The following is a 9,727-nucleotide window of genomic DNA, read 5'->3' as shown; positions in this document are numbered from 1 at the left end:
GATGTAGGTCAGAGCTCAGGATTCGTGCCGATAACTATAGTAAGCTAAACAACAGATAGAATATTGGAAGCGGCCGTTACTTGGTGATGTGAAAAAAAAATATTCGGCTATATTCGTTATGGACGCTTCTTTATATTTTCGACTGGAATAATACTACTTATTATAAACATAACTTATGTCGCAGCAAACTGAACATCCTTGGCAGTCGTTACGGGTAGTCAGAAGCCAGTAAGTCTGACACCAGTCGAACCAAGGGGTATTGGGTTGCCCGGGTAACTGGGTTGAGGAGGTCAGATAGGGCAGTGGCTTCTTGTAAAGCACTGGTACTCAGCTGAATCCGGTTAGACTGGAAGCCGACCCCAACATAGTTGGGAAAAGGCTCGGAGGATGAGGATGATGATGTCGCAGTAAACTGGTTATAATAATTAAACAAGTCGGCCGAACTACTTTTAGACGTTTCATTGAAAGGCGTTATTCATTCAAAGGGCTGCGATATTTATATTATTATTTTTTAAATGCAAGCCTGCCTGATCTAGTTTTTTTTTTTTATATCGCCAAGTTAACAACAAATCCTTTGAGATTACTAAGTAGCTAACGAAAATAGTCTGAATATATAAGTTATATATAATAATGTATATTAGCATTAATATAGTATATGCTAAGAAAACTTAAGGTACCTTTTGAATGCTAGCTGTCGACCGCACATGCCGACTGCATGAGTCGGCCGCAGCTGCACTACTGGTTTGAATGTATTTACATGACACCGTTTTGTATCAAAGCGGCAGCAAGACGTGCCTGCGTCGCTGTCAGCTATCTGACATTTTTTTTAAATGGAAAATCATGAAATTACAGCTTCCGCTATGAGTTAGCAGTGTGAAGGAGTGTCAGACTCCTACTGACTAAAACCCATCATGTTCCTTCGCAGGCCTTTTATGTACCAGGACCGCGGTAACACGCGCAGCCAATCCCGCAGCCCTTAGCTCTGGTGGGCCCGCTGAGATATCTGACATCTAAATTCTAACATTAATATCAAAGGGTGAAAATTCAAGTATTTACATACAAACCAATAGTGCTGCTGCGGCCGACCGCACATGCAGTCGCGGCATGTGCGGTCGACAGCTAGTATTCAAAAGGTACCTTAAGCAAATAAACCTAACTTATGAATTAAATATAATGTTCAACTTATATAAAATAAATAAAATAAGTAATTTAAACTCTAGTATTACACGGTATCACAATATTTTTTATTTAACATTTGAAATTACAATTTGATCTCAATTTTGTATTTTATATTTTACACTGCCTTAATAATATGGAATCTCGATTTCAGTATTTTTTTTATAACACATATTTAGTTTTTGTTTATAAAAGTAGGTTAAGGTTGTAACAGATACACTTAATTCAAGTTTTAAAATCTATTCTTATATTTTTGACCTAGGCTTCCAGTCTGTCTTTTAGTTTTTTTTTTTTTTTATGGAGAAACTTCTATCTGATACCTATAATCATCGGTACGAATCTTGAGCGCTGACCTTCATCTGCGCAGCAGTAATTTATTGGGTCCCTTTGGTGGTATGAATTGAGTCGCGGGGGCGGGCTAAAGCGGTGATTGGCCCGCAGTGCATCGCGTCATAGCCGTCACTCGGGATTGGTTCTTTGCTTATAAATAAATCACATATGCGCAGGTGAAGGTTAGCGCTCAAATTCCTGCCGATGGTTCTCCATGTAGGTATCCTCAAATTAACCGCTCCGAACTTAGGGTGCATCTACACGGTGCATGTAGCTGGAGCAAGCTAACATGCGCAAGTGACAAGAGCACGCGGGTGGGTATGTTGCTTTGGTACATGCGCGAGTCGCTGGACGCGCACGTTTTTAAAATGCATGTAACCCGCGCATGTGCCTCAACATGCGCAAGCTACTTGCACCGTGTAGATGCACACTTATTTAATGCAAAATTGTACATACTTCTCGCTACTAATATCACAAAAAAACAGCTTTATATTTGCGAAATTTTATTTTGTATGTTTTTATTTTTATTCTTATTGAATATCACAAAATAATGATTAATAAAATAACTGAATAAAAATATATTTATTGTATGTAGTAGATTAGTTAAGTGTAGGCTTAAGTAAACGCATAATAATGATCACAGTTTACTAAATAAGTATTATTTATTAAGTTTTATAAATACATTATGGACACTAATGTTTTGTTTTATTGGATCTAAATCATAGTTATCGGCACGAATCTTGAGCTCTGACCTACATCTGCGCGAAGTAATTTATTGGGTCCCTTTTGTGGTATGAAGTGAGGCGCGGGGGCGGGCTAAAGCGGTGATTGGCCCGCAGTGCATCGCGTCATAGCCGTCACTCGGGATTGGTTCTTTGCTAATAAATCACTTCTGCGCAGATGTAGGTTAGAGCTCAAGATTCGGGCTGATAACTATACTTACCTATTTTGGTTTTGTATTTTGGAGGGCACGATGAATTATAAGTCCCGGGCCCCGATTCTCCTAAGTTAATAATGTCAAAATCGAATAGAAATCGAATCGCAATATGATCGTAATAGCAGTTTTAACCATATCGGACTTTCTGCTACTAATAAAAGACCAATCGTATTCGATTGACATTTGATTGGTGTGCGATTGGTCTGCTATTTTGATGATTTTGGTCTATACGGTAGTTTGCTGTACAATCATTTTGCAATCGTAAATCATTTGCAGACAAAATGATTCATTATTGAATGACAGAAAAGGATAAAAACGTTTGTTTCAAAGAAAAAATAGCGGAATGTCACATACGCTTCAATAGTAATCGAGTCGGGATTGGATCTCAGTCGAATCGAGTCGAACGTGAATCGAAGGGCGCTTAAGTAAAAATAGGAGAATCGGGCCCCCGGCCGTCTGACAACTAGGGGCCCGATTCTCCTAAGTGAATAATGTTAAAATTGAATAGAAATCGAATCGCAATATGATCGCAATAGCAGTTTTAACGGGTTATTCCCGCTCGGTAACACCCTTTCGTCAACACTGTTGACGATCGGGAAAAAAAGTTTCGTTCGTTCACAGTGTCCATGAATGCTGGTTTGGATTTTTTAAATGTTTTAATGGATTATGTTAGATCTTTTAAAACACAATTAACTAGAAAATAAAACTGGCCTTATCATGTGCATAATAACCATTTTACACTAAAATAATAAGTAGCGTTCGTCAACACTGAACGAACGAAACTTTTTTTTTAGGTCAGATAGGCAGTCGCTCCTTGTCAAACACTGGTACTTAGCTGCATCCGGTTAGACTGGAAGCCAGCCCCAACATAGTTGGGAAAAGGCTAAGCAAAATATAGGTAAGTTAAAGTTACCTACATATCAGTGTAGAAAAGGAAAGTAAGTATGTAGGTATTCATAGCATAGTCAGCTAAAATGATGGTGCCTAACGACGCGAGGGGTGTCGACTGCAGAGTCAGCAGAAAATGTGCATTCGAAGACTACAGGCTACCTAGGTATATAGAGTGTTAACGTTGCATTAACGTATTGTGTGAAACGAGTGCCAGTTCGCGGCGCGTCACCACTGCATTCGTTATGCCGACAACAACGGACGAATTTAACAGTGTTGATGCATATTGTGAGTTCATGTTTGAATAAAATAAATTAGTTTTTATTTTGTACCAGTCATTCAATCAAGCCTGTCATCATTGATTGCCTCCACATAGAAGAAATCGTCGGCACGGTAAGTACCCTTTGCGCACTTAGAAATGGTTTATTCACGAGTCGCATAATGTTCTCAGCTCAGCCGCCATTAAGCCAGAATCAAATTATAGCAGTGTTTTACATAGAAGGACTCCCTATCTGACTATTCATCTGGTGATCTGGTTGTTTCTTTAGTGAAGTTTGGGCCTAAGGTGCCGGCTCCAAATTATATCAGGACTGTATCGCTCTGACACGTGATCATGGTTATCTATTCACAGAAACGGCATTGTAGGTACTCCAATTCCAATTTTAATAATAATAATCAACCATTCCCGTCTGTGAAAGAAATAATAATTTAAGTTAAAAAATAAATTATCAAAAATATTTTTTTCGTGCCAATAATTAAACGCAGACTTTGTATCTCTTTCCGGTACACGGATTCTAAAAGAGATAAAACTATGTTAAACATACTGACATATCTCTAGCAATCACTAAACGCAAACGTCAACATCACATCACAAAAAAAGTTGTTTCGATTTTGTGAAATGCTAATTTGTGAATAAAAAAATGCAATTTTAAATGAAAAGATAACTTAATTGTGGTGTTATGGAGGCTCAGGCGGCTTCTTCGAAGGGCAAAGGCCCTATAATAGACCCTGCGTTATGCCGTTGTTGCAGATCTATAAAGAAATGCAGGCTTTTAACTACGGAATACGAGTGGATGGGGCAGAAGGAGGTTTATTCAGATATGTTTATGGATTGTTTTGGACTTCTCGTGAGTATTCTTTGCTTTTAAACTCGTAATATAAGTCTATATCGACCTTCTGTGGTGTTTATCTTGCTTTAACAAGCTGAAATACGCGATTTATGATCGAATCTGCTCGACTTGGGAGAGGCCTCGCATCTACTATGGAATATACAGTTATTTATATTCTCAGCTTTCATATAGATTATAAAACATAATTTATACCCCGTAATTCTTCTGCAATTTCGTCTATCGGAGTGATACAGATTTGTTTTGATAGTTTTTATTTGTAGGCATATAATTATTAAATTACTTCAAATTTAATACCTCTATGCAAAATGTTGACATGAATTTTGTCCCTCAACTCTGTGTATTAAGTGAGATCAATCTTTATCTGTTCTCTAAGGCATTCTTGGTGTTGCAGTCCCCTTGGAACATCCCTTGGGAACAACTTTATGCATCCAAATAAAAAGTAGCCTATAGCATTCATCTATAAATTGTCTATGTACTAGAATACTTAGCTTTTTATATTGATGTTATAAAATCTATACTAATATTATAAAGCTGAAGAGTTTGTTTGTTTGAACGCGCTAATCTCAGTAACTACTGGTCCGATTAGAAAATTTCTTTCAGTGTTAGATAGCCCATTTATCGAGGAAGGCTATAGGCTACTTTTTATCCCGGTATGGGAAGTAGTTCCCTCGAGATGCGGGTGAAACCGCTGGCAGAAGCTAGTTAGTTCTAAAATGAAAAAATTGGTGTACCGAATAAAAAGCATAGATATCTAAGTTTCTTTACATACAATTCCAGCTATCTCACTTGGATGGCGACACTAAGGACTGCTGCGTTTGCGCGACGTGTGTCGTGCGGCTGCGCGATGCGTGCGCGTTTAGGCAGCAAGTGTTGCAGTCTGAAGAGGCTTTCCTTAGCACCAGGCTGCATATTAAAGAAGGTGAGGTTTTACACTTTAATAGCATCCGCCCACGTACACGGATGGAGATAAAAAGTATCCTATGTCTTTGTCTTGGTTTTCAGCAAACTCTACACCATTTTTTATTCAAAGTAGGCTGAAAATCAGCACTTTTTGAACGTCAAATCTACAAAAGACAGTCCCCAAAACGCCCGCCCTTCACCACTTCCTATGTGTTTCAAATCGGTTCAGTCAGTTATAAGTAGTGCATCATAGATAGAGATTAGCTGCCTCGTTGGTCTAGCTGTCGCAAGTGCGGCTGCTCGAGGTCTCGGGTTCGATTCCCGGGACGGGCCAAAATCGCTTTGTGGGTTTTAGAAACACAAATCAGCCTGGGAGTTGGATATACACCCGTGCATCGGAGAGCACGTAAATGTCGTCCTGCGCCTGATCTCTCTCCGGTGGTGTCGGATTGTCGTCCCATCGCGCTATGAGAGTGAAGGAATAGTGAGTGCACCTGTGTCCAAGCAAATGTGCGTGCAGTATAATATGTCCTGCGCAGCTGGCTGATCTCCTTACATGAGAACAGCCACCGTGGCTGACAATCGGTCTTTCATCATCATCATCAGCCTATCGCAGTCCACTGCTGGACATAGGCCTCTCCAAGTGCACGCCACTGAGATCGATTTTCGGCTTCTCGCATCCAGCTCCTGCCAGCCATCTTGCGCAAGTTTTCACTCCACCGTGCCTGAGGACGTCCTACACTACGTTTGCCGAGGCGTGGTCTAGATCGGTTTTTCGGTCATTAATATTAGTTTGTATTTTTAATGATAATATTATTTGCTACACTTACAGATGGGTCCGGTAAGGTCGAGGTGGAGGTGAAAGCGGAACCGCTGTGCGAAGACGACACTCACGACATGGATGATAGAGACGAGCTGAACGATCATGATATCACAGGTATTTACTTATATTCGGGGTTGCGGGATTGTTCGCGCTCATTACCTTGGCGCTGGTACATACGCGGCCTACGACGGAACACGACGGTGTTTAGTCAGTAAGAGTCTGACACTCCCTCACCGCGCGTAACCCACAGCATTTGATGATTTTTGACGTCGTTAAAAAAAAAGGGGGGTATGCTTCTATGTATGTATATTACTAGTCTCTGACAGCGCCAGTTCAATATGTTTTGCTTATACATACAAAATACGTACTAATAAGCTGTTAAGTTCTTCTTTCGTTTTTCACCCGCGTCCCGTGGTAGCCTATGTTACTCGGGAAGCGTGTAGCTTTCCAACAGTGAAAGAATTTTTCTAACCGGTTCATAGTTTCGGAGCCTTATTATATATTTTTTTTATTCAACCTATACATAAAATATTTAAGTTTTTTAAAATAATTAATTTCCAGAGCCTATAGACCCGAAACTAGAACACACCCCGCTCGAAGCCCCCGTGTCACACCGCACGCGAGCCAAGCGCGAGCGAGCGGACAGAACACACAAGAGAGATATAGCCGACAAGATGAAGAAGCTACGGGAGAAACTCGATGATATGTTGGAGAAACCTGGTGAGTTACAACAATCTAAAGGATATTTTATCTGGCTTTATATCGGGTGTGTCGTTCATAATCACATTAAATGAAATGCTTTAATATACTGGTTAATATATGTCGATTAACACAAAGATAAAAGAAAAATACGTAAAAATAATAAATAAAAAAAATTTCAAACAAAGTAAATGGAATAAAAATGTGCAAAAATTAGAACACCATATAAAAGTCAGTTATTACAAACAACGGAAATTCTCCCTTGAAAACTGACAGCTGTCAACTGATCAAAACGTACGATACTCCTAACTTTATCTCTGCTTTACACATGATGTTGTAAATTATAAAAACGAAAAATAACTCCTGTGGTTAAACCACTGAATGGATTAGGTTATTTTTTTTACAATTCGCCATAGAATATCATAAAGTATATGCGATATGATTTAATGTGATTGTGAACGACACACCCGATATAATCATACATTTTAAAAGTCCACGATGCAAAAATTCAATGGACTTACTCGTTTGACAAAATTATTATTTCGTCATTGAAAGTATATTTAGCTACTCTTATCTGGAAAATTTACCCAATCAACATTAAACCTTATCCATTAGAGATAAAGTTGAAAGTCTAATAAAAAAATTACCTATGCCAAATTGTAATTTCAGTACTCAATACAATACTCAATTTATTGCATTCCAAAATGTCTTTCTTAGGTGGTAAATTATAAATTATGAGATCATCATATTCATCTTGGACCCTGTAGCACAGCCAAGTAAAACTAAAACTAAAAGAATATAGTAAATTTTAAATAAATCTGCGTATTTAGTATTTAATTTATAGTCATCACAAGATGTTTAAATACTTTACCACATGGTGTGTGATTTTTTTACGCAAAAACTGTTTCTCCAGGCAGTATTTATTTTGGTTTTATTTTCTTGAATGCGTAAAACTGATCGGCAATTTAAAGTTCAAAGAAAGCATTTATAGCAATGAATAATCAATTAATATATATTTCTTTGATTTTCCAGTGGAAATCCCAGTGAAGAAAGAAACACAAAAAACGAAGAAAAAACAAGAATTGGACCATGACTTCATGGTTTACACAAACGCCACGACGATCGTACACAATTCCTACGTTTGTCCATTCCAGAACAGAATCAGTATATATTATTGTTTCTATTGCCGAGACCAATTCACGAACCCAAACGAACTTCGCGAACACACACTCAACCACGACCCCGTAGAACTCTTTCAAAGTACCATGGAAAACCGTAAAATACCGAAAATTGACATCACTAGAATCGATTGTAGATTGTGCAGCGAAAAAATCGATGACCTTGAAATTTTTAAGAAGCACATCACTAGTGTGCACGGAAAAAAGTTATATCCTGTCACCAATGAGTTTCTAAAGTTTAGGCTGTCTATGGATAATTTGATTTGTACCGAATGTAATAGTACTTTCCCATATTTTGATGTACTTAAAAAACATATGATTGTCCATTTCGGGACTTATATTTGTGATGTCTGCGGAGCTTGCTTTTTAGAACGAAATTCTTTAAGAACACACATAAAATCACATACTAAAGTCGAAGAAAGTTTTCCTTGCGAAATTTGCGGGAAAAATTTGAAATCTAAATACAGTAGGTATTTACACGTCGCTACTATACATGAGAAAAAACCTACGGTAAACTGTTATAAGTGCGAAGCTAGTTTTTTGTCGTACGCTTTAAGAAATCGCCACTTAATCGAGGTACATGGTGACAAACGCACTTTTGCTTGTAAATTATGCGACAAAGTTTACAACAGACGAAAAACTTTAATGGAACATAATCGTAGAAATCACTTAAAAGTTTATAGACACCAATGTGATTTATGCGATCAGAGATTTTACCTCCCTTCGCGGTTAAAAGAACATATGGCAACACATACGGGGGAAAGGAATTTCCGTTGTGAATTTTGCGATAAAAGTTACCCAAGGTTGCAATCTTTGCAAGAACATGTACGTTCTCATAATAATGAAAGAAGGTATAAGTGTGATATTTGTAATTCGACTTTTACTCAAAATGGTAGCCTGAAGAATCATGTTAAAAGTCACCATCAAGGCTTCGATATAGATGCTAGCTATAATTGAATGTGTAAGCGTTTAATTTATTTGTTTTTGTCAGTATTAATAAATGTGTATTGTAATTGGAGTTTTGTTTTTAATTGTATACCCTTATATATCCCCCTTATGTACTCCCGTTACCCGTACCTCATAACTGTCTCGTTAGTCTAGCTGTCGCAAGCGCGACTGCTGGAGCCCGATTCTCCTAAGTTAATAATGTCAAAATCGAATAGAAATTGAATCGCAATATGATCGCAATAGCAGTTTTAACCATATCGGGCATTCTGCTACTAATATAAGACCAATCGTATTCCAACGACATTCGATTGGTTTGCGATTGGTCTGCTTTTTTGGTGATTTTGGTCTATACGGTAGTTAGCTCTACAATCATATTGCAATCGTAACCATTTGCAGACAAAATGATTCATTATTGAATGACAGAAAAGGATAAAAACGTTTATTTCAAAGAAAAAATAGCGGAATGCCACATACGCTTCAATAGTAATTGAGTCGTGATTGGATCTCAGTTGAATATGAATCGTATGTCGCTTAAGTAAAATTAGGAGAATCGGGCCCCTGATCTCTTTCCGGTGGTGTCGGATTGTCGTCTCATCGGGCCGTGAGAGTGAAGGAATAGTGAGTGCACATAATGTGTCTGCGCAAATGCTCGTGCACTATAATATGTCCTAAGCAGCTGGCTGATCTCCTTACAAGAGAACAGCCGCCGTGGCCGATA

At 38.3% G+C, this 9,727-nt stretch overlaps 2 protein-coding genes and 1 long non-coding RNA gene across 3 annotated transcripts in view; 2 read left to right on the top strand and 1 right to left on the bottom strand.

Moving 5' to 3' along the window:
* The window catches only part of LOC135119182 (uncharacterized), a 32,374-nt gene extending 30,174 nt beyond the window's left edge, over positions 1-2,200 (top strand). Inside the window, exon 2 of the long non-coding RNA XR_010278039.1 lies at positions 8-2,200. This is a non-coding gene — a long non-coding RNA (uncharacterized LOC135119182). The remainder of the gene's footprint in view (positions 1-7) is intronic.
* The window catches only part of LOC110382573 (zinc finger protein 808), a 45,364-nt gene that overhangs the window by 30,806 nt on the left and 4,831 nt on the right, over positions 1-9,727 (bottom strand). The gene's annotated exons all lie outside the window — the stretch shown is intronic.
* On the top strand, positions 4,161-9,079 carry LOC110382581 (transcription factor Ouib). The gene is made up of 5 exons (XM_049848151.2): positions 4,161-4,458; positions 5,239-5,380; positions 6,194-6,298; positions 6,746-6,904; positions 7,916-9,079. Exons 1-5 carry the CDS (start codon positions 4,291-4,293, stop codon positions 9,016-9,018), a joined length of 1,677 nt encoding a protein of 558 aa, XP_049704108.2. The 5' UTR covers positions 4,161-4,290; the 3' UTR covers positions 9,019-9,079.

Source organism: Helicoverpa armigera, chromosome 30, assembly GCF_030705265.1.
Source record: "Helicoverpa armigera isolate CAAS_96S chromosome 30, ASM3070526v1, whole genome shotgun sequence".
NCBI classification, from domain to species: Eukaryota; Metazoa; Arthropoda; class Insecta; order Lepidoptera; family Noctuidae; genus Helicoverpa; species Helicoverpa armigera.
This window is presented reverse-complemented; position numbering and strand designations above follow the sequence as displayed.

Coding starts and splice junctions, on each gene's coding strand:
- LOC110382581 (XM_049848151.2), top strand. CDS start 4,291: ATGGAGGCTCAGGCGGCTTCTTCGAAGGGCAAAGGCCCTATAATAGAC. Junction 6,299..6,745: donor GAACGATCATGATATCACAG/GTATTTACTTAT, acceptor ATTAATTTCCAG/AGCCTATAGACCCGAAACTA. Junction 6,905..7,915: donor TGATATGTTGGAGAAACCTG/GTGAGTTACAAC, acceptor TTGATTTTCCAG/TGGAAATCCCAGTGAAGAAA.